Genomic DNA, 22,665 nt, shown 5'->3' with positions numbered 1-22,665 from the left:
TCGTTCTGCCATTTGGTTGATTTGCATATTAGTCTTTTATTATATAGGATATATACTGAGTGGCCAGATTATTATGACCACCTGATGTTTGTAGGCAAATTAGCTATAATTTCGTGCTGAAGTTGATAGAGGGCCAGATAATTATAAATGTCTGAATAACACAACATATCTAAGTATCGTTGCTGATCAAGTTCATCTTATGTTGATGGCATATCCCAATGGAGATGACTTCTTCCAACAAGACAATGCGCCATGCCACGGTGCTCATATTGTGCAAGAGTGGTTTCTAGAACATGAGGGAGACTTTACCTTGCTTAGGTGACCCCCATAATCACCAGATCTCAATCCAATTTAGCATTTGTGGGACGAAGTTAAAAGGGCCATCAGGCATCTGGTTCCACAAACCATCAAATCTCACAGAACTAGACAGTGCTATTGTGTCAGATTCCTCGCATCATCTTTCAGCATCTCGTGGAGTCAATGCCAAGAAGAATCGCTGCAGTATTGAAGGCAAAAGGTGGCCCAACGAAATATTGATGAGGTGGTCATAATAATCTGGCCACTCAGTGTATTTATTGATTTCAGAGAGGAAGGAGAGAGATAGAAACATCAATGATGAGAGATGTTTCTGCACATCTCCTGCACACCCTACACCGGGGATGGAGCCCGAAACCCGGGCATGTGCCCTGACTGGGAATTGAACTGTGACCTGCTTCATAGGTCGATACTCAACCACTGAGCCACACCAGCCCTTTTAATATATTGAATTAATTTTCAAGAAGTAGTTTAGCCCTAGCTGGGTAGCTCAGTTGGTTGGAGTATTGTCTCGATATGCCAAGGGTGTGGGTTCTATCCTCAGTCAGGTTACATACAAGAATCAACCAATTAATGCATAAATGAGTGGAATGACAAACTGATGGTTTTCTCTCCCTTCCTCTCTCTCTCTAAAAAAATAAAATAATAATATAAGAAATAGTTTAACATGCAGCATATTCAAATTTATTTGAACAGAATAAAACATCCACTAAAATCTCTCAGAATACTTTAAACATAGTTTGGAAAATTCAGTAGGAAACTATTGGAGATTTGAGGATTTTGCCATGAACACTATAGGCAGTGATTGTAAAGGATGATCTATAGGGGCCAGGAACAGAATGTTGTCAGGAAAAATCAGATAATTCTTACAGTAATTTAGGCTTGAAGTGATAAGACTGGAGATCTGACAGTGGAAAAGGGAAGGTCAGAATGGGTCCAGGAAATATTCTGAAGGAAGATTGAAGAAGATTTAGTGATTGTTGGAAGGAAGGAGAGGGGAGTCAAATTAACTCCCAGGTTTCTAGTCTGAGAGAAGATTGATGCCAGTAATTTAAAATGTATCTAGGAAAGGCAGCTAGTTGGTTTGATACTGGAAGAGGTTGAAGAGATTTGTTTTAGATGTGTTGACTTGGACCCAGCAATGGCAGCTCAGGAAGCTGATACATAGAAGTTAGAGAAGAGACTAAGTCTAGAGAAATAGCTGAAGCCATGAAAGAATATTTTTCCAATTTTAGTTTAGAGAGAAAAGAGTCATTGAAGGTAAAGGAACCAAAAGGGAGTAAGGGAACGAGGAGAGTCAAGATATGCTGTGTCATGTGAACAGAACGATGGCATTGACATGATAAAAATGCTAAATGGTGAATGAAGAATGAACAGTCTTTAGAGTTGGCTTGGCTGACCTTGATAAGCATTTTCATTGTTTAAAGGCTCCCTTATAACTTTAAGTGACCTTGAAGATGCAATATTTTCAGAGGAGAGGCCAAAATAAAAGCAAGGTCATAAAGGGTTAAAAAGAAAATGGAAACTAAAAAGCCCTCATTGTAGAAATTTGGCAGGGAAGAGAAGTGGAGAAAGAGTATAGGCGTTGATAGAGGAAACCTGAGCATGGTTGAAAGCAGAAGGGGAGGAATCAGTTCAAAGGGAGAAATCAAAGATAGTATATGTGGGAGCTGAGTCCTAGATGAGGTGAGAAGTCAAGAATTGAGAAAATTATATAGAGTGCCCTAATTTTGGAAAAGTTAAAATAGATTCTTCTTATAAATTGTTACCCTTGAGTGTTGGCATTCACAATGTTTTTACTTTTTTACTATAAGGGAGTTGCATAATTAAGCTACTTTTTATAAGATAGTGACTTCACTATGTTAAAAATATTTCTTCAGATTATGAAAGTAATTCATGTTCATTGTAGAAAATAGAGAAACCTATAAGTGAAGAAAAAAATCACCTGTAATTCCACCAGCAAAACATAACTTGTTAATGTTTTTATAGAGCCCTTTTGAATTGAGTTTATGTATTTTTTTAAACCAGGATTATACTATATATTCAGTTTTCTGTTCTGCTTTTGTTTGTTTTGTTTTGTTAATCCTCACCAGAGGATACTTTTTTTAAGAGAATGTGGAATGGAGAGAGAGAGATTGGTTGCACGTGTCCCGACCAGGTCTAGGACTGAGCCTGCAATTGAGGGTCCCTTCAGTTTGTGGGCTGAAGCTCTATCCACTGAGCCAAATTGGCTAGGGTTCTGTCCTGCTTTTTAAGATGCTATTATTTTGGAACCTTCTTCCACTTCACAAAATAGTCCTTGTAAGTAGTGTGTTTAATATTCCATTGTAAGCACTGATCCCATTTGGATCAACTGTGGTATTCTCAATTCTCTTTTTATCTCCTTATTTTTTAACCTGATCCAAATTCCATTATTAAACACTAGTGCCCCAGTGCACAGATTTGTGCACATTGAAAGGAAATTAATTAGAAGAAATATTTTAATAATCACTTTTGCCCTTTCTCTGTAATAGAAGTGTCAACCAAATTAATGATCAACAATGACAGATTGAAACACACACGTGTGATGGCACCAGTGAGAGCTTTATATGTATCGAGCATGTGTGAGTCAACTTAGCCTTTTATATATACAGTATAAACTTGCTTAATTAGACCTGCTTTCTGATTTAGCTAAACTTTTTCCAGCCCAGTGAAGCACCCCAACTTTTCTTTCAGGTAATTGTCAGCAACACAGCAGTAAGTATCAACATGAAGCAGATTATTATTGTAGATCATGCAGTGAGAACAAAGGGTAAATTATTTCACTGCAGCAGTGTTTGACTATATTCTGCACAGTGAGAAAACCTGAAGTCATTTTCAAGGTCCACCATTTCTTCTTATCAGTTGGGTCAAGTTTCTAAACTTTCTAAATCTCCATTTTCTGGCTAATGAAAAGAAAATAGGGTTCTACCGAACCTCTTACCTACCTACTCTAGGACTTCTGTGAGGATCAAATGAGACGAGGCACAGGAAAATGCTTCACAGACATTTGGTTAAAGTGTAAAATGTTTGCACCTGGTTATAAAGCAAGTTGTGTTCCTGGGCTGAAGAAACTCTAAGGAGGCTAGTCACTAGGGAGAGGAAGCCGGGTGTTGCTATGTAACGTCATTACCCAGTGCCCACAGCTGCCATTTCTATGTAAATGGCCAGTGCATGTCACAGCAGCTCCTGTGTAGAGCATCTGCTCCCTGATGGTCAGTGCACATCATAGCGACGGTCAGAGGGACACATAACATATGAGCCTTTTATATATATATAGATAAGTGCTACAGATGACCAGAGGAGTTATTGAGAGTCTGAATTGAATTTAGAAGGAAGGAATCAGTATCCCCAGGCTCTAAAAATTGTCTCAGAAAATCTAATTCTTTTAAAAATATATATATATTTTTATTGATTTCCAAGAGGAAGGGAAAGGGAGAGAGAGAAACATCAATGATGAGAAAGAATCATTGATCAGCTACCTCCTGCACACCCCTCACTGGGGATCAAGCCCTCAACCTGGGCATGTGCCCTTGACCAGAATTGAACCTAGGACCCTTCAGTACATAGGTCGATGCTCTATCCACTGAGCCAAACTGTCTAGGACAGAAAATCTAATCTTTACCTTCTGTTCCTTTCCCCTTCACTGAAATTCTTGAAGAAAAAAGTCCAAGTTCATTCTTCCCTTTCATTTTTTGTGTGGTAGCTGCCTCATAGAGAAACCAATGATTTGTCTTTAAGCTCTATAAATTCCCTTTGGGGCCTTAAAAGGGAGAAGAAAAGGTTATCCTTATAAGGGAAGGGGAAGAATGGATGGGAGGTAGTTCATAGTTTATGTTCATCTGTCTCTCCTTTGTCATATCCTCAGAAAAATAATACTCTTGTCGTATTTGGCTATTAGAAATGAAAAGTGTTGACTGTACTCTAGTTGGGAATGAATTGGATTCAATTAATGAAAACAAAGATGTGGTAGAATGACTTGGTGCCTTACTAACTGGCTGACTGTTGTTGGGCAACTTACCTGATCTCTCTGGGTTAAAAAAAAAATTAGTCTGAAGCTTTAAACTCTAAAACCTCTTTATGTATTTTACTAGAGGCCTGGTGCACGAATTCGTGCATGGATGGGGTCCAGCCAGCCTGCCCTGATGGGGGCTGGTTGGGCTGGGCCGGCAGGGGGGAGGAGACGAAGGAGGTTAGGGGGGACAATCGGGGCCCTGATGGGGCCAGTTGGCCACCTCAGTGCGCATCATAGCTATCGGTCATTCCAGTCGTTCTGTTGTTCTGGTCGCTTGGCTTTTAAATATATATAGACTAGAGGCCCGGTGCACAAAAATTTGTGCACTCGGGGGGAGGGGGGGCCCCTCAGCCCGGCCTGTTCCCTCTCGCAGTCTGGGACCCCTCGGGAGATAATGATCTGCTGGCTTAGGCCTGCTCCCGGGTGGCAGAGGGCAGGCCCAATCCCTAGGTGCAGCCCCTGGTCGGGCTCAGAGCAGGGCCGATTGGGGAGTTGGGGCGCTGCCCCGTCATGCACAGAGCAGGGCAGATTGGGAGGTTGTGATGCCACCCTCAGTCATGCTCAGGGTAGGGCCAATTGGGGGGTTGGGGCACCGTCCCGTCACACTCAAGGCAGAGTCGATGGGGAGGTTGCGGCGCCACCCCCTGTCACGCACAGAGCAGGGCCAATCAGGGGGTTGGGGCACTGCCCCCGTCACACACAGAGCAGGGCCCATCAGGGGGTTGGGGCACCGCCCTCTATCACCCACAGAGCAGGGCCGATCAGGGGGTTGGGGCGCCGCCACTCTCACACTCAGGGCAGGGCCAATGGGGAGGTTATGGCTCTACCCCATCACACACAGAGCAGGGCCCGTGTGGGGGGGGAGGTGGTTGGGGACCTCCCCCCTATCAGGCACAGAGCAGGGCTGCTCAGGGGGTTGGGGCCCCGCCCCCTGTCACACACAGAGCTGCAGGGCGATCAGGGGGTTTGGGCGCTGCCCCCTGCCACGCTGATCCCGGTGCCGGGAGGCCTCGTGGCTCTGCTGATCCCAGTGCTGGGAGGCATATTACCCTTTTACTATATAGGGTAGAGGCCTGGTGCATGGGTGGGGCCGGCTGGTTTGCCCTGAAGGGTGTCCTGGATCAGGGTGGGGGTCCCCACTGGGGTGCCTGGCCAGTCTGGGTGAGGGGCTGAGGGCTGTTTTCAGGCTGGGAGTGACTGAAGTTCCCAACCGCTCCTTTTTTCCTTTTTTTCTTTTTTATTCTGGGCCAGCTTTACCTTGAGGCTTGGCTCCAGCTCTTAGGCCTCCACTGCTCTGGTGGTATTTGTTACAATGTTTCTTAAACTGCCCGCTCAGAGGCCTGCAGTCGCAGGCGGGGAACGTTGGTTTCCTCCAACGATCCTCCGTCACTGAGGCAAGCAAATGTTAGTTTCAAGCTGCCTGGCTGCTGCCGCCATCTTGGCTGACAGTTAATTTGCATATCTCACTGATTAGCCAATGAAAAGGGTAGCAGTCGTACGCCAATTACCATGTTTCTCTTTTATTAGTGTAGATTATTATAAGACTAGACGCCCAATGCACGAAATTTGTGCAAGAGTAGACCTTTCCCTGGCTGCTGGCACTGGCTTCCCTCCTGGACCTGGGCTTCCCTCTGGCTGCTGGCACCCGGGACCTAGGCTGCCCTTGCAGAGGGAGGCCCCGCTCACCCTCCTCAGCCTGCCGGTCGGTGGCCTGGTCCTCCCTCTGTGGGATGATTATGGGGCAATGGCCGGGCCCCCGACCAATCATATTTCACCTGCCTTGGCTGGCCTGGCACCAGTGGGTGTCATAGCGTGGTCCCGGATGGTTGTCTGGATGGCCGTTCCATTGTTTGGCTGTTTGGTCGATTTGCATATTATGCTTTTATTATATAGGATTATATAGGATAGTGGTTATAAATTTTAACCTCAAGACTCTTGGCAAGAATACCATACACACCCTTTGTCATATTGAGCGTGACTTTGGTGGTGGTGATTGGAGGAGAATTACTGATACCAGAAATATCTACACTAATAAAAGAGAAAAATGGTAATTGGCGTACGACGATACCCTTTTCATTGGCTAATCAGGGCTATATGCAAATTAACTGCCAACTATGATTGGCAGTTAACGCAAACTAAGACTGGCAGTTAACTGCCAACTAAGATTGGCAGTTAACTGCCAACAAGATGGCGGTTAATTTGCATATGTAGGCACAATGCAGGGAGGCGAAAGGGAAAGCAGGAAGAAGCCCCCTGCCACTGACAGTGATCAGAAACCCAGGGGGGAGCTAAGAGCTGGGGGGCAGGGCAAAGGCCCCCCAGCCATGATCAGAGAATCAGGCGCCTTTGCCGACCTGGCCAGTGATAGCAGGAAGTAGGGGTGGAGCCAGCGATGGGAGCTGGACACGGTCAAAGCTGGCAGTCCCAGGAGCTAGGGGTCCCTTGCCTGGGCCTAAAGCGGAGCCCACGATCGCGGGGCCGCTGCAGCTGCGGGTCCCAGCTGCCCGGGCCGGATGCCTAGGCCAGAGGCGTTAGGCCTGGGCAGGGGCGGAGCCTGCAACCACGGGGAGCTGGGGGTCCCCTGCCCAAGCCTGACACCTCTGCCGGAGGCCTCAGGCCTGGTCAAGGGGCCGATCCGGTGATTGGTGATCGGAGGGTGATGAGGGTCAACTCCTCTGGCCGAGGCATCAGGCCTGGGCGGGGGGCTGAGCCGGGGATTGGGGGGATATGATGGTCCCCTTGCCCAGGCCTGAAGCCTGGGTCAGAGGCGTCAGGCTTGGGCGGGGGGTGGAGCAAGCGAACAGAGGGAGATGGGGGTCCCCTGCCCAGGCATGATTCCTGGGCCAGAGGCCTCAGGCCTGGGCGGGGGCCAGAGCCAGTGATCGGGGGGAGATGGGGGTCCCCTGTCCAAGCCTGACACCTCTGGCGGAGGCGTCAGGCCTGGGCAAGGGGCCGATCAGGTGATCAGAGGGTGATGGGGGTCTACGCCTCTGGCTGAGGCATCAGGCCTGGGCAAGGGCCAGAGCCAGCAATCGGAGGGGGCTGGGGGCAGAACCAGTGATGGGGGGAAATGAGGGTCCCCTGCCCAGGCCTGACGCCTCTGGCAAGGGGCCGATCCTGCGATTGGAGGGTGATGGAGGTCAATGCCTGAGGGCTCCCAGTATGTGAGAGGGGGCAGGCTGGGCTGAGGGACACTCCCCCCCCCCACCCAGTGCACGAATTTTGTGCACCAGGCCCCTAGTTAATTATTATAATTCTTTGTACACAATCGTGCTTTGTTTTTCAAGAAGAGGAATGAAATTGCCTAGTGAAATCTCAGGCTTAAATACAATATAAATAATTGAAATGCTATAGTATATTAATATAAAAAGAAAGCTTAACTTAATTTGATCTTGAGCTGTAAATAACTTAAGTTATTAGAGACAAAAGTCCAGACATGTTTCATTCCTGTGTGATGAGCTTTTCTCATTGGGAGTAGGTAGAGAGTATCTGAACACTTCGAGCTATTTAATCTCTTGATTTGGCAGCCATTACAGTAAATTATATGAATACATCCCTTTTCATCTTTCTGGTATGAAATGACTGATATATAAAGGCAAGTCATCCATCCAGCTTCTTCTGCACTCCACTGTTTTTCTACCTTCTCAAGAGAATACCCATAGCAATTATTGTCTTTATTTAAGAAAGTACACATTATTATATTAAGTGTTCAGAATAGTTAAGTAAAGTTAGTATTTTGTTCTCTTCTTGATGCCTCCTTTATCCCTCAAGGCCTTGTTTCCTTTTATTCTTTTTTCATTAAAAGATTATTCTTTCCATTTTTCTATAATCAATGTCTTCAACCACTCTTGATCTCATTTCTGATTATTCTCTTTTGTATATTATCAAAAGGCACCTCAGAAATACCTAGGAGCCTCAACAATTGCTTTAAACTATCTGTAGCACTACTAAATTTATAAGGCATAAAGCAAAATGGAATTTGTAATGTAAAAACCTTTGTAAAAACAATACCGTTATAATGTTGATAATTTTCTTCACCTTTTTAAGCTTTATTGAAATATAACTTACATACTATAAAATTCACCTGACTTAAATATAGTTTACTGATTATATGTAGAATTATGCAATCACCAATCCAATCAAAGTTTAGAACATTATCATCACCCCCCAAAGAAGCTGTGCTTACTTACGGTTATTCTCACTCCCATCCTGCCCTAGACAACCAATACTCTACTTTCTTTTTCTATAGATTTTACTTTTATGGACATTTCATATAAATGGAACCATATAATATGTGGTCTTTGTGTTTGGTTCTTTTCACTTAGCATGATGTTCATATATATTGTAGCATGTATCAGTACTTCATGCCTTTTTGTTGCTGAGTAGTATTCTAAGTGGATATAACTCATATTGTTTACCATTTACTAATTGATATACTTTTGGGTCTATCACATTTTTGGCTGTTCTGAATAATGTTGTTATGAACATTTGTATACAAGTCTTCTGTGGACATAAACTTTCATTTCACATGAATAAATATGTAAGAGTAGAATTGTTGGATTATATGGTAAATCTGTATTTAACATTTTAAGAAACTGGCAAACTGTTTTCCAGAGCTACTATATCATTTTATATTCCCATGCACCAGTCCTCTAGTAGTGTATGAGGTTTCTAGTTTCTCTACATCTTTCTCAACACTTACCTGTTGTTTTTATTACAGCCATTCTAGTGATTGTGAAGTAGTATCTCATTGTGGTTTTGACTTGCAATTTTCTAAGATGTAAAGTCCTTCACTCTTTAAAAAAAGGCAACATTGTATGTTCTTTAAAAAAAACTGTTTTAGTCTATGAAGAAATGAATATTTTTCTATATAAAAGGGAGATAGACTATCAATAAATGTTATCTTCTAAAGGCAAAATATTTAAATTCTATAGACTTCTTTATTTCTTTCTTTATTTAAAAATTTGTGTGTGTGTGTGTGTGTGTGTGTAATAAGGGTTAATTTATTAAACTGATAAGAACAGATACTACACTTGATCTTAGCCAAAAGGCCGAGAAGCGATAGGGGTTAATTTATGAATAAAGGATTCTGGTAGTCTGTACTAGAAAAGGTTGAACTAAAGACAGAAGGTAAAAGCTGTTTCAACTAATTATCACTTTTACATAGTATTGAATGGACTTATTCATTCAATATGTACATATAGAGCACTTTGTATGTGCCAGGTGGTGGTGTAGGCCCAGGGAATGTAAAAATGAAAGCAAGCAAGATACCATTTTTCAAGCAGTTTATATTCTAGTAGAGAAGACATATGCTAAACAGACATATACTATATATCTAGTAGTAGCAAGTATTATCAAGAAAAATGGTAGGGAAGAGTAAGGAGATAGGGAAGTGAAGTTAGGTACTATTTTAGAGTATGGGTCAGGGAAAGTCACTCAGGAAGCAAACCATCCTATCTAATAAAGAGAGAATATGCAAATTGACCATCACACCATCACAAAGATGGCGGCACCCATAGCCACAAGATGATGGCACCCAGTCCCTTCAGCCCCGCCAGAGTCCCCCCTTCCTTTCAGCCCCTCCAGTGGGGTGGCAGGCACGCGGTGCAGCTGGACCTGCCCTCAGCCCCCCAGCTGCCCAGGGCCAGCCTGAGGTACAGGCAAGCCTTGGATGGCGGCTGCCCAGCTGATGCCTAAGGTGCAGGCAAGCCTCAGATGGCGGCTGCCCAGCCACCCAGGGCGGGCCTGAGGCACAGGCAAGCCTTGGATGGCAGCTGCCCAGCCAGCCGCCCAGGGCTGGCCGAGGCTTGCACTGCCGGCAGTGGCAGCAGCAGAGGTTTGATGGGGGTGTCGCCTTCCCCTGATTGAAGGGTCGCCTCCTGCCCCGAAGGCTCCCGTACTGTGAGAAGGGGCAGGCCGGGCTGAGGGACCCTCCTCCAGTGCATGAATTTTCATGCACCAGTCCTCTAGTAAGAATATATGAGGGGAAAGCATTCCTCAGGTACAGAGTACCACAAATACACAGAGCCTTGAGATGAGAAATTTTATCATCCATCCTCCAATGATTAGGCAAATTTGGGCCTAAAATAAGCATAAAACATCTTTGGTACATTAGAAAAAAGAACTTAACTTAAAACCTGTATTTTTTATTTTTTTAAAAATATGTTTTTGTTGATTTAGAGAGAGGGAGGGGGAGAGAGAGAGAGAGAGAGAAAGAGAGAGAGAGAGAGAGAAACATCAATAAGAGAAATGTCCATCAGCAGCCTTCTGCACGCCCCCTACTGGGGATCAAGCCTGCAACCCAGGTATGTGCCATGACCGGGAATTGAACCAGCGACCTCCTGGTGCATGGGTTGATATTCAACTACTGAGCCACACCAGCCGGGCAACCTGTATATTTTTTAAATGTGGAATTATAATTTCTGCATAAAAAATCATCCTATATAATAAAAGCCCAGTGACGGAATGACGGAACGACCAGTCAACCAGTCGCTATGATGCGCACTGACCACCAGGGGGTAGACACTCAAAGCAGGAGCTGCCCTCTGGTGGTCAGTGCACTCCCACAATGGGAGTAGCTGCTCAGAGGGAGGGTCCACAGCTGCTCGGCTGACCAGGATGAGCGGCACTCCCATAGCAGTGCACTGGGCCTCTAGTCTATAATATTATAAAGGCATAATATGCGAATTAGTCCGGACAGCCGAACAACCTTCTGGACATCCTTCCGGACGCCCTTCCAGATGAAGCCACAGTGGTGGGGGCCGAGGCAGAGGCAGTTAGGGGTGATCAGGCAGGCAGGCAGGCGAGCAGTTAGGGGCAATCAGGCAGGCAGGCAGGCAAGCGGTTAGGGGTGATTAGGCAGGGAGGTAAAAGGGTTAGGGGCAATGAGGCAGGCATGCAGAGTGGTTAGGGGTGATCAGGCAGGCAGGCAGGCAGGCGAGCAGTTAGGGGCCAGCGGTCCTGGATTGCGAGAGGGATGTCCAACTGCCTATGGGATTGTGCCTAAACTGGCAGTTAGACATCCCCCGAGGGGTCCCGGATTGGAAGAGCGTGCAGCCCGGGCTGAGGGAGACCCGCACCACACCCATGCATGAATTTCATGCACCACGCCTTTAGTATAATATAAATGAGATACTGAATATAAAGCATCTGTAGTTCCATATTAAGTGATAAAATGGTGGTAACTATTATTTTATTGGAAATTGTTATTGTCACACCACCCATTTTAAAGCTTTCAAAATTAGTTTTCAAATTAGTATTCTTTTATTTTTTTAAATATATTTTTATTGATTCCAGAGAGGAAGGAAGAGGGAAAGAAAGATAGAAACATCCATGATGAGAGAGAATCATGGATTGGCCGCCTCCTGCAAGTCCTCCACTGGGGACCGAGCCCACAAGCCAGGCATGTGCATGCCCCTGACTGGAGCTGAACCTGGGATCTTTCAGTTTGCAGGCCGACACTATCCACTGAGCAAAACCGGCTAGGGCTCAAATTAGTATTCTTCAGTAATGTTTGTTTTCTGTATCTTTTAAAATTTGTAAAATCTTTTTTTTTTTTTAATATATATTTTATTGATTTTTTACAGAGAGGAAGGGAGAGGGATAGAGAGCTAGAAACATCGATGAGAGAGAAACATCGATCAGCTGCCTCCTGCACACCCCCCACTGGGGATGTGCCCGCAACCCAGGTACATGCCCTTGACCGGAATCGAACCTGGGACCCTTCAGTCCGCAGGCCGACGCTCTATCCACAGAGCCAAACCGGCCAGGGCAAAATTTGTAAAATCTTAAATCAGTTACTAATGCTTTAGGAATGTCATAATCTTCCTGAAATAGGACCATTACCTCACCTTTAGGCTATTATCCTTTAATTATTATTCTGTGTTTATTTTTAACATATGAATTACATTAGAGACCTCTTTCTCTAATTACTTTTATTTCTCAAGGGTCCTTTGTGAGAAAGGCAACTTCATATTATTTTATTTATTTGTATTAAGCATTTTTTTTTTGGGGGGGGGGTTGTTTTGTTAATCCTCACCAGAGGTTTTTTTTCATTGATTTTTTAGAGAGAGTGGAAGGGAAGGGGGGGGGGGAGGGTGAGAGTGAGAGAGGGAGAGAGAAACATTGATGTGAGGGCCAGGGATTGAGTCTGCAAATGAGGTAAGTGCCCTTGCCCAGAATTGAACCCAGGCCCTTTAGTCTGAGGGCCAATGTTCTATCCACTGAGCAAAACCGGCTAGGGCAACTTCATATTTATTGATGAGTTAGAGTCCAAAAAGTTGACTTTTTATAGATTGTGAAATAATCAGGTTGCATCTTTTGACAGAAACAATGGTCTACCTAATAGTAATTAATTTCCAGTGGTCTTAGTTGGTTTGTTTTTTTGCCTCATTTGTGTTTCATGGATACAGTTTGTTCTTATCTCTTAGGGATTTTTTAAAAGTCAGATTTATTGAGATGTAATATACACCTAATAAAATTTTACACGGTTTATATTGCATGGTTTTGACAGTTGGGTAACTACCACCATAATCAAGATTTAAAAGTTTTTTGTGAGCTTTGATCATCACTAATGTCAATATTTTTAGATAGATATCTATGTATGTATATGTTTCCCTCTTGAATTGAGCTTCTGCACTCTTTTCTGAAGTCTATAAGCCTGGCTGCAGGCCTCTGTGAGGCAAGTGGTAGAATAAAGGTTAGAGGTCTCAGTATTTACTATGTAAACTTTCACTTGTTCCTCTTCCCCACCCCCGTTTATAATATGTTCCTTGCACCCTCATTCATGACTGGTGTTTCCCATCCCAAAGACTGTGTTTTAAATTTTCCATACTATAAAACTAGTCTTTTACTGGAATGGTTGAAGGGAATGTAGGGATGGATCTAGGTGTCTTGAATAGATATTCATTTTACTTGTTCTTAAGTCCACCTTTATCCTCATATAGTGAGGTCCTCAGTATTGCCAATTACTGAACCTTTTGGTGATTCTCCTTTTCACCTTTACTCACTGCTGATTTAGGATTTAGCTTTCTCAGATCTGCCAAGTCATTTATCACTTCTGCTTTGCCATTTGCAAAATGTTGCCATCATTTCCTCTTCTTTATCTTTATGGGTTTTATGTGTTTAAAAACTTTTTCTGTAATTGTAATGGGATCTCAGGGAAGAGTGGAAGTGTTTAGTCTGCTATTTTTAAATGTCTCTCTTCCTTAAAAAAAAAAAAAAAAAAAAAAAAAAAGCCTTGACCAGTGTTGTTCAGTAAGTTGCTGGTTCAATTCCTGGTCAGGCCACATACCTAAGTTGCAGGTTCAATCCTGGGTATCTCTCTCTCTCTCTCTCTCTCTCTCTCTCTCTCTCTCTCTCTCTCTCTCTCTCTCATCCCTTCTCTCTAAAGTCAATAAGCATATCCTCAGGTGAGGATTAAAAATAAAAAGTTTACGTCATGAACAAACCCTTTATGATCTAGATTCTGCCTATCTTTTCCAGCCTAATTTCTCACTGTGCTGTAATCCACCCCCAGCCTAAGCTCCAGTCACATGTATCTGCTTAAGATAATGCCAGACAAACTATGTTGCTTCATTCCTTTCAATTCTGCACATGCTGTTTGTTCTTTAAGACTTTCCTCAGTGAAGTTTTGCTCACTCATATGGATACCCCTTAGTCAGTGCTTATTGTTGTACTGTAGTTATTTATTTACTTTTTTAAAGTCTCATCTGAGAGGTTTCTTACCCTGAGTACATTGGATTATTTTTTTCAAAGGTAGAAGAAAGCTTTGGAGAGCTAGCTACAAGAATGAAAGAAAAATGTAAAGGGTAGGCATAAACAAGTATGATATATATAGTTTGATTTTGGTTCCTCTTTCTGCTGCTTGGGGTGGTATATGTGATTTGGTTCCAAAATTTTAGGCTTCTGTAGATTTGGATGCCATAATTACTACTACTATACACATAGACTTGATTTCATGACCTGTAAATTTAAATTTAATATATGGCTAGTGATATGGAAAATGGGGAGATTGACATTTTGTGGTGGGCCAAAATACATGCCAAGTTATTATTACTGGTAGTGTCTAAAAAGAATGAGAACAGAAAGAATCTTAATTTCCTGAAATGCCCTGCTCTGTATTTAAGGTTTTTAAAAGTGTGTAAATTAGAACTGTGTTCTCTGCTTTACTTATAAGCCATTTTTACATAGTGAGCTGTTTTGTATTTTTATATTTGTATTAAGGAAATGATCAGGCTCTTTTGCTTTATGTATTTTCCATTTATTCTTTTTATTTTGTTGTCTAGGTATTTAAGAGATTATGGCATCTGAAACCCACAATGTTAAAAAACGGAACTTTTATAATAATATTGAGGATCATTCCATTGATCGTCCTAGAAAAAGGATCTCTAATTTCACTAATAAGAACATGAAGGAGGTAAGTCCACAGTTTCTAGGTAACAGGTAAGACAGTATTTTAGTCTATTCAGACTAAGAATATGATGACAGAATACTATAGACTGAGTGGCTTTAAACAACAGAAACTTATTTCTTACAGCTCTAGAGGCTGGGAAGTTCAAGATCAAGGCCCAGACAGATTTTGGTGTCTGGTGAAGGCCTATAGATGACTGTCTTTTCACTGTGTCTTAGATGGTAGAAGGGTTATGAGAGCTCTCAGGGGTCTTTTATAAGAGCAGTAATCTCATTCATGACCCAGTCATCTCCCAAAAGCCTTGCTTCCTAATAGGATTTCAGCATGAATTTTGGGGAGACACAGGTTTTTCATTTCATCACAGTTAATTTAAACTATTAGGTGTGTGGTTAATTCTGGTTAAATTATTTAAAAAACAAGAGGTACCAATTCTGTTTAACTTGCCAGAATTAAGTAGAATTAATGAAATATTGAAAACTTTGTATTCTGAAAGCTCTAAAAAAATTTTGGCCAGTATACTGTTCTGATAGGATATAATTTTGATATTTTAGTTTAATATTAAAGAGTAATCTTAAAAGTGCTTTTTGGTCACCATTGTAAGGCATATCAGCACTGATATAATTTCTCTTAAACCACATTAAAATTCAACTTATTAAGTACCCTGTAAATATACCATAATATGTGACTAGTGGCATAGAAAATAGGGAGGTAGATATATCAAAAACATCTCTGTACAATGTTGTAACTAATGATTGAGATAAAGCATTAGAACAGAAAAAACTTTAATCTGAAAAACTTAACTGTTGAATCTCAGATTTGTTAAATCAACCACAAAGTTTACATAGCTTTATTTAAAAACTTAAATGTGCTACAACCATCTATTTTAATTTTTTAGGTTAAGAAATCTCCAAAACAGTTGGCTGCTTACATAAATAGGTAAGAGCATCTTTAAAGTTTGTGGGAAACAGCAAATGTTGAAAGCTGGATAAAAGTAAAAATGGTGCCCTAACAGGTTTGGCTCAGTGGATAGAGCGTTGGCCTGTGGACTGAAAGGTCCCAGGTTTGATTCCAGTCAAGGGCATGTACCTTGGTTGCAGGCACATCCCCAGTAGGGGGTGTACAGGAGGCAGCTGATCAATGTTTCTCTCTCATCGATGTTTCTAACTCTATCCCTTCCTTTTTGTAAAAAATCAATAAAATATATATATTTTTAAAATGGGGAAAAAATAAGTATTCCCTTTTATTATAATAATTAACTTATTCTCAAACATTTCCTTTTTGCTAGTCACTGTACTAATCAGTATTATCTTTAACTAGAGGCCCAGCACGCGAAATCGTGTGGGACCCCAGACCCGCCGCTCCACGAGACCCGGATCCATCAATGCACCTCCTGGTGACCGGTCATTTGGTCATTATGGTGTTATGGCATTACGACCACTGGCCTTTTATAATATAGACTAGGGGCCTGGTGCACGAAATTCGTGCACTGGGTGTGTGTGGGGGGGGGGGGTGTCCCTCAGCCCAGCCTGCCCCCGCTCACATACTGGGAGCCCTCAGGCGTTCACCCCCATCACCCTCCAATCACAGGATCGGCCCCTTGCCCAGGCCTGACGCCTCCGCCAGAGGTGTCAGGCTTGAACAGGGGACCCCCATCTCCCCCCGATCACTGGCTCTGACCCCTGCCCAGGCCTGAGGCCTCTGGCCCAGGAATCATGCCTGGGCAGGGGACCCCCATCTCCCTCTGATCGCTTGCTCCACCCCCCGCCCAAGCCTGACGCCTCTGAACCAGGCTTCAGGCCTGGGCAAGAGGACCCTCATATCCCCCCAATCCCCGGCTCCGCCCCCCGCCCAGGCCTGATGCCTCGGCCAGAGGAGTTGACCCTCATCACCCTCCGATCACCAATCACCAGATCGGCCCCTTGACCAGGCCTGAGGCCTCCGGCAGAGGTGTCAGGCCTGGGCAGGGGATCCCCAGCTCCCTGCGGTTGCAGGCTGCGCCCCTGCCCAGGCCTAACGCCTCTGGCCTAGGCATCCGGCCCGGCCAGCGGGGACCCACAGCTGCAGCGGCCCCGCGATCGTGGGCTTCGCTTTAGGCCCAGGCAAGGGACCCCTAGCTCCTGGGACTGCCAGCTTCGACCGTGCCCAGCTCCCATCGCTGGCTCCACCCCTACTTCCTGCTATCACTGGCCAGGGCGGCAAAGGCGCCTGATTCTCCGATCATGGCTGGGGGGCAGGGCAAAGGCGGCCCCAGGGCTGCCTTTGCCCTGCCCCCCAGCTCTTAGCTCCCCCCTGGGTTTCCAATCACTGTCAGTGGCAGGGGGCTTCTTCCTGCTTTCCCTTTCGCCTCCCTGCATTGTGCCTACATATGCAAATTAACCGCCATCTTGTTGACAGTTAACTGCCAATCTTAGTTGGCAGTTAACTGCCAATCTTGGCAGTTAATTTGCATATAGCCCTGATTAGCCAATGAAAAGGGTATCGTCGTACGCCAATTACCATTTTTCTCTTTTATTAGTGTTGACTAGAGGCCCGTTGCAGGAAGATTCCTGCAAGAATAGGGCTTCCAGCGGCTGGAGCGAAGCAGAGAGGGGAGCGAAACCGGCTGAGGCGGGCTTAGCTCCCACTCCGAGCCGCTCCTATTGGGTTTCCCCTCCCACTCCCAGGCACTCTTGCTGGGTTCCCCCCTCAACACCCCCCCTCCCAGGCGCTGTGGCGGGTTTCCCCTCCCGCTCCCAGCCCCTCCTGCTGGGTCCCCTCCCCCTCCCTCTCCCAGGCACTCCTGCTGCAGTTCCCCTCCCTCTCCCAGGCTCTCCTGCTGCATTTCCCCTCCCACTCCTAGGCGCTGTGGTGGGTTTCCCCTCCCGCTCCCAGAAGCTCCTGCTGGGTTTCCCCTCCTGCTCCCAGGCGCTGCCCCTTCCCCTCCAAGTCGCTGACCCTCCAGCTCACAGCCGCTGTGGCTGGGCTTGGCCTCCCACCTCCGCAGCCTTGGCTCCGTTTCTGTCCTTGAGACCTCTACTTAGCTCCCTTCTGTACCGCTCGGCCTCCATTTTGTCCTCAGTCTTCCCTCGCAACTGGTATATGCAAATTGACCACCATCTTTTAGCTCTATAATTGAAACATTGTATCTTTTGGAGCTGTTGCTTCAGGAGCTCAGAGGCTGGCAGCGGGAGGCGGGGAACGTTGGGGTCCTCCGTCACTGAAGCAAGCAAGCCTCATGTTCCGCTTCAGCTGCCTGGCTGCCGGCCGCCATCTTGGCTGCAGTTAATTTGCATATCGCCCTGATTAGCCAATGGGAAGGGTAGCGGATGTACGGCTAATTACCATGTTTCTCTTTTATTAGATAGGATACTTACCACAGTCCTATTGGGTACGTTTCATTGCCTCCTAACAATTGATGAGGAAAACTAAAGATCGGAGAAGTTAAGTGATTTGTTCAGGATTATGCACCCAGAAAGTGGTAGAAATGACATTCATTCTCAGATCTACCAAATAAACCACTGTTTCTCAAAGTGTGATCTGAGGACCCTGGAGGTTCCTGAAGCCCTTTCAGGGAGTTTTTGAGGTTACTATATTCATATCAATGCTAAGATATTATTCACCTTTTTCATATTTATTCTCTTACAAGTGGATAGTAGACTTTTCCAGAGGCTACATTTACTATCACAATAGATTGAATGGAGAAGGAAATAATGAGAATCCATCTGTCTTCTGTTAAATAAGATATTACATATTTGTAAAGATGTAGAATAGTGCCATTCTTCTCACTAGGTGTGTGTGTTTGTATGTATGATTTTATAAAAATATTCTATGTGAGCCCTGCCGATATGGCTTAGTTGTTTGGGAATCATCCTATGCACCAAAAAGGTTGCTGGTTCAATTCTCAGTCAGGGCACATGGCCTGGATCTCTGTTTAAGGGAATTGATGTTCCACTTTCACATCAGTCTTTCTCTTTTTGACTCCCTTCCTCTCTCTCTAAAAATCAATAAAAATATTTTTTTAATCTGTTAATCAGTAACAAGTCTATTATTTTTAAATTAACCCATTTTCTCAGTTTTAGTTCCTAATACAGTATCAATAAATATTTCCCACATAAAAAAATTATTTTGAGACCTCAAGAATTTAAAAAATTTTTAAATTAAATTTTTTGGGGTGAATTGGTTAATAAAATTATATAGGTTGGTTTCAAGTGTTCAATTTTAATACATTATTTGTATATTGCATTGTGTGCTCACCACCCAAAGTCTGTTGTTCTTCGGTCACCACCTCCCTTTATCCTTTACTACCTTCCCACCCGCCCCCCTTTTCCTCTGGTAACCACTATACGTTATCTATGTCTATAGTTTTGTTTGTTTGTTCATTTGTTGTTTTCAGTTTTATATCCCACATATGAGTGAATTCATATGGTTCTTGACTTTTTCCATTTGACTTATTTTGCATAGCATGATATTCCCAAGATTCATCCATGTTGTCAGGAATGGCGGTATTTCATCTTTCCTTGTGACTGAGTCGTATTCCATTGTATAAATGTACAACAGCATCTTTATCAAATCATCTCTCGAAGGACATTTCCGTTGTTTCCTTATCTTCACTACCGTGAATAATGCTGCACTGAACATGGGAGTACATATATCTTTTAGAATAAATTAAGTTTTTAGATACCCAGAAGAGTGGTTGCTGGATCATAGGATAACTCTATTCTTAGTTTTTTTGGGAACGTCCATAGTGTTTTCCATAGTAGCTGTACCAGTTTACAGTCCCTCTAGCAGTGAATAAGGATATATTTTTAAAATATATATATATATTTTATTGATTTTTTATAGAGAGGAAGGGAAAAGGATAGAGAGTTAGAAACACCCATGAGAGAGAAACATTGATCAGCTGCCTCCTGCACACCCCCTACTGGGGATGTGCCCGCAGCCAAGGTACATGCCCTTGACCGGAATCGAACCTGGGACTCTTCAGCCCGCAGGCCGACGCTCTAGCCACTGAGCAAAACTGGTCAGGGCGAATAAGGGTATCTTTTTCTCTACAACCTCTCCAACACTTGTTATTACTTGTCTTGTTAATAGCCATCCTAACAGGTGTGAGATGGTATCTCATTGTAGTTTTGATGTGTGTTTTCCTAATAGCTAGTGAAATTGAACATCTTTTCATATATCTGTTGGCCATTTCTATGTCTTCTTGGGAGAAGTGTCTGTTCAGGAGACTTCAACAATTTTTAAGAGTGCAAAGCATCCTGAGGCCAAAACTTTTGAAAACCACTATACTAAACCATGAGATGTGTTCTTTTGGGGTTTCTTATTCAAATAAAATTAAGTATACTTTAACTTAATAAAAATAAACTTTAAAATATTCAAATATGTATAATTATTTGTCACTTTGTTAGAAAACGTTTAGGTGATTAGAAATTGTTATAATTTTCTTCCTCCAAAAATGGCCTGTAATATTTCATTTTAAAAACATCTAGTTATTATGCCTCTTTATTTTCATTTGGTATAAAATATCGTCCTGTTCATTGCTTTTCAAATGGTTTGTAATTTCCCTCTTTAATCTAAAATTTAAGATTTTTAAAAATTCTGTTTACTTCTAATTTTACTGGATTGTAATCACTAAATGTGGCCTATTAAATCTTTCTGTTTAAAAACTTTTAAAGGTTTTCATGTGGATCTTTTTTCATTTTTACAGAACAGTTGGACACGCTGTTAAAAGCCCAGATAAACTACGTAAGGTGATCTACCACAGAAAGAAAGTTCATTATCCTTTTCCAAATTCTTGTTTTAAAAAGAAACAGTCCCCTAGAAGTGGGGGCTGTGACATGGCAAATAAAGAAAATGAACTGGCTTGTGCAGGCCACCTGCCTGAAAAATTACACCATGATAGTCGAACATATTTGCTTAACTCCAGTGATTCTGGATCTTCACAGACAGAAAGCGCATCATCAAAATACAGTGGTTTTTTTTCTGAGGTAAGTTAAGTTTGTAAACTTAACTTTATTCTTGCTATACTCTTGTTTTTTTTCTTTGCCATATTCTGCTATTTGAATAATTGTCACCCATTGAATTCAGATTTATTTGAATGATCGTAACTCCTGACACAATTTTCCTGATTAACCAAATTTGACTCAGTAGTTTATTCCATTTCTCTTAAGTTAGTGATATCTGAGGTGACTTCAAATGATTGACAAGCTGCTGTAAATACCCATAATGACAGGTTGGCCAGTAGAGATTTAAAGGAAGGTAAAAGGAATCTTGCTTACAAAGTAGACCACCAGCCTGGCTGGCGTGGCTTAGTGGTTAAGTGTCGACCTATGACCCAGGAGGTTACAGTTCGATTCCCATTCAGGGCACATGCCTGGATTGTGGGCTTGATCCCCCCTGGTGGGCATAAAAGAGGCAGCTGATTATAGATTCTCTCTCATCATTGGTGTTTCTACCTCCCTCTCCCTCTCCCTTCCTCTGAAATCAATAAAAATGTATTTTTTTAAAAAGGGGATCACCAAAACCAGTTATTCAGACACATTTTGTTGGGCTCTCAAAATTACCTAGTAGAAGTTTTATTTTGGCAAACCTACTAAGTATGCTGTTCTTCTGGCTCTGGCAAAATTAATTATTCGAATAGGCTCAAGGGAATTTTGAGGGAATGATAAAAACATTCTAAATTGTGGTGGCACAATTCTGTAAATTGGTTATAATAATTGAATCACATACTTTTAATGGATGAGTTTTATGGTCTGTAACTGATATCTCAAGAAAGTCTTTTTTTATAAGAATCATTTAAAAAATGGTTTAATAAAATTGGTAAACACACATGAATTTATAATAATTACTAGTAGCCTGGTGCACGAAATTCCTGCACTGGGGGGATCGGGGGGGGGCCTCAGTCTGGCCTTCACCCTCTCCAATCTGAGACCCCTCAGGGAATGTCCAACTACCTGTTTGTGCCCACACTTTTAACAGAGAACAGCTCCATTGTAGTTTCTTTCTTATGCTTAAAACCATTGGAATTAGTAGGTATTCAAAGTGTGTATACATTTTGGGGGGACACCCTGTATATCTCTAGTCAGCGGTGAAAGAAACCAACAGCAGATTTGTAACCCCCAGACAGGGAACCTCGCTCATTCCCCACATGTCTCCCCACTTCACTTTCCACCTTCGTGGGCAGCAGGAGAATCAACGTTTTCTCTCATTAATTTGGAAAAGCACGTCCTGTCACCCGCTGCCTGGCAGGAGTGCGCTAGGCCCCAAGCAAGTGAGGCTCAGTCAGGGCAGCCTTCGCTCATGGGTGCTGGCACCCAAAGTGCACATTCCTCCTTTACAGTCGCCCTGACTATCCCACTGTTTCACTGAGAGGATGGAATTCCTCTTCACCTCTGGGTTCTTGATCTTGAATGCTGACTGAAGGCACCTCAGCGAGGGCCACCCACGCCCACCGGGTGTGTCTGTCTGCATCTGCTACCGCCTCAGCATCTGCATTAACCCCCCAGAGGTGATCTCGTAGCTGCACTGGCCTCCGTGGGAACAGGACATCACCAATCCACCCTCTCACTGTCATCTCACAGGTGCCCACCCTTAGCACCCAGAACACCCAGACACTCTCCAAAGGACGTTAGCACATCAGAGGGGATGTGTGCACATCCTTTGGGGGTGTTAGGCATGCTGGGTTGATGGAAGTGCGGTAGAGAGGCGGGGGGAACTTGTGCACGCCTTGGTTTGCAACTGTTGCAGGCGCAGGAGGGTGACAGTGTGCTAGGGGATGTTCGCATGCCAGGGGGGGATGTGCACACCGGAGGCCTCTGGCTTTGCAGATCCGCAAACCCCTGTGGTGCGTCCAGGAGGACATCAGTCTGGCCTGCCACAGTGACTGTCCCTGCGATCCTGCACCTTCTGGGCCAGGAGGCGGATCTTG

General features: G+C 43.6%; 1 protein-coding gene and 1 pseudogene across 3 annotated transcripts in view; one reads left to right on the top strand and one right to left on the bottom strand.

The window, feature by feature from the left end:
• The window catches only part of KATNBL1 (katanin regulatory subunit B1 like 1), a 56,673-nt gene that overhangs the window by 21,879 nt on the left and 12,129 nt on the right, over positions 1-22,665 (top strand). For 2 of the 3 annotated variants that reach the window (XM_059705651.1, XM_059705658.1), the window contains 3 exons: positions 14,635-14,765; positions 15,655-15,695; positions 20,446-20,725. In XM_059705651.1, coding sequence (XP_059561634.1) covers positions 14,649-14,765; positions 15,655-15,695; positions 20,446-20,725 — 438 coding nt within the window. In that variant the 5' untranslated portion in view covers positions 14,635-14,648. Of the gene's footprint in view, positions 1-2,828; positions 2,919-14,634; positions 14,766-15,654; positions 15,696-20,445; positions 20,726-22,665 lie in introns of all 3 variants that reach the window. The other variant, XM_059705666.1, reaches the window with a different exon arrangement.
• LOC132223051 (U2 spliceosomal RNA) lies at positions 9,279-9,411 on the bottom strand (annotated as a pseudogene).

This window comes from Myotis daubentonii, chromosome 1, assembly GCF_963259705.1.
Source record: "Myotis daubentonii chromosome 1, mMyoDau2.1, whole genome shotgun sequence".
NCBI classification, from domain to species: domain Eukaryota; kingdom Metazoa; phylum Chordata; class Mammalia; order Chiroptera; family Vespertilionidae; genus Myotis; species Myotis daubentonii.
The sequence above is the reverse complement of the archived record's forward strand: the minus strand, read 5'-3'. Positions and strand labels throughout refer to the sequence as shown.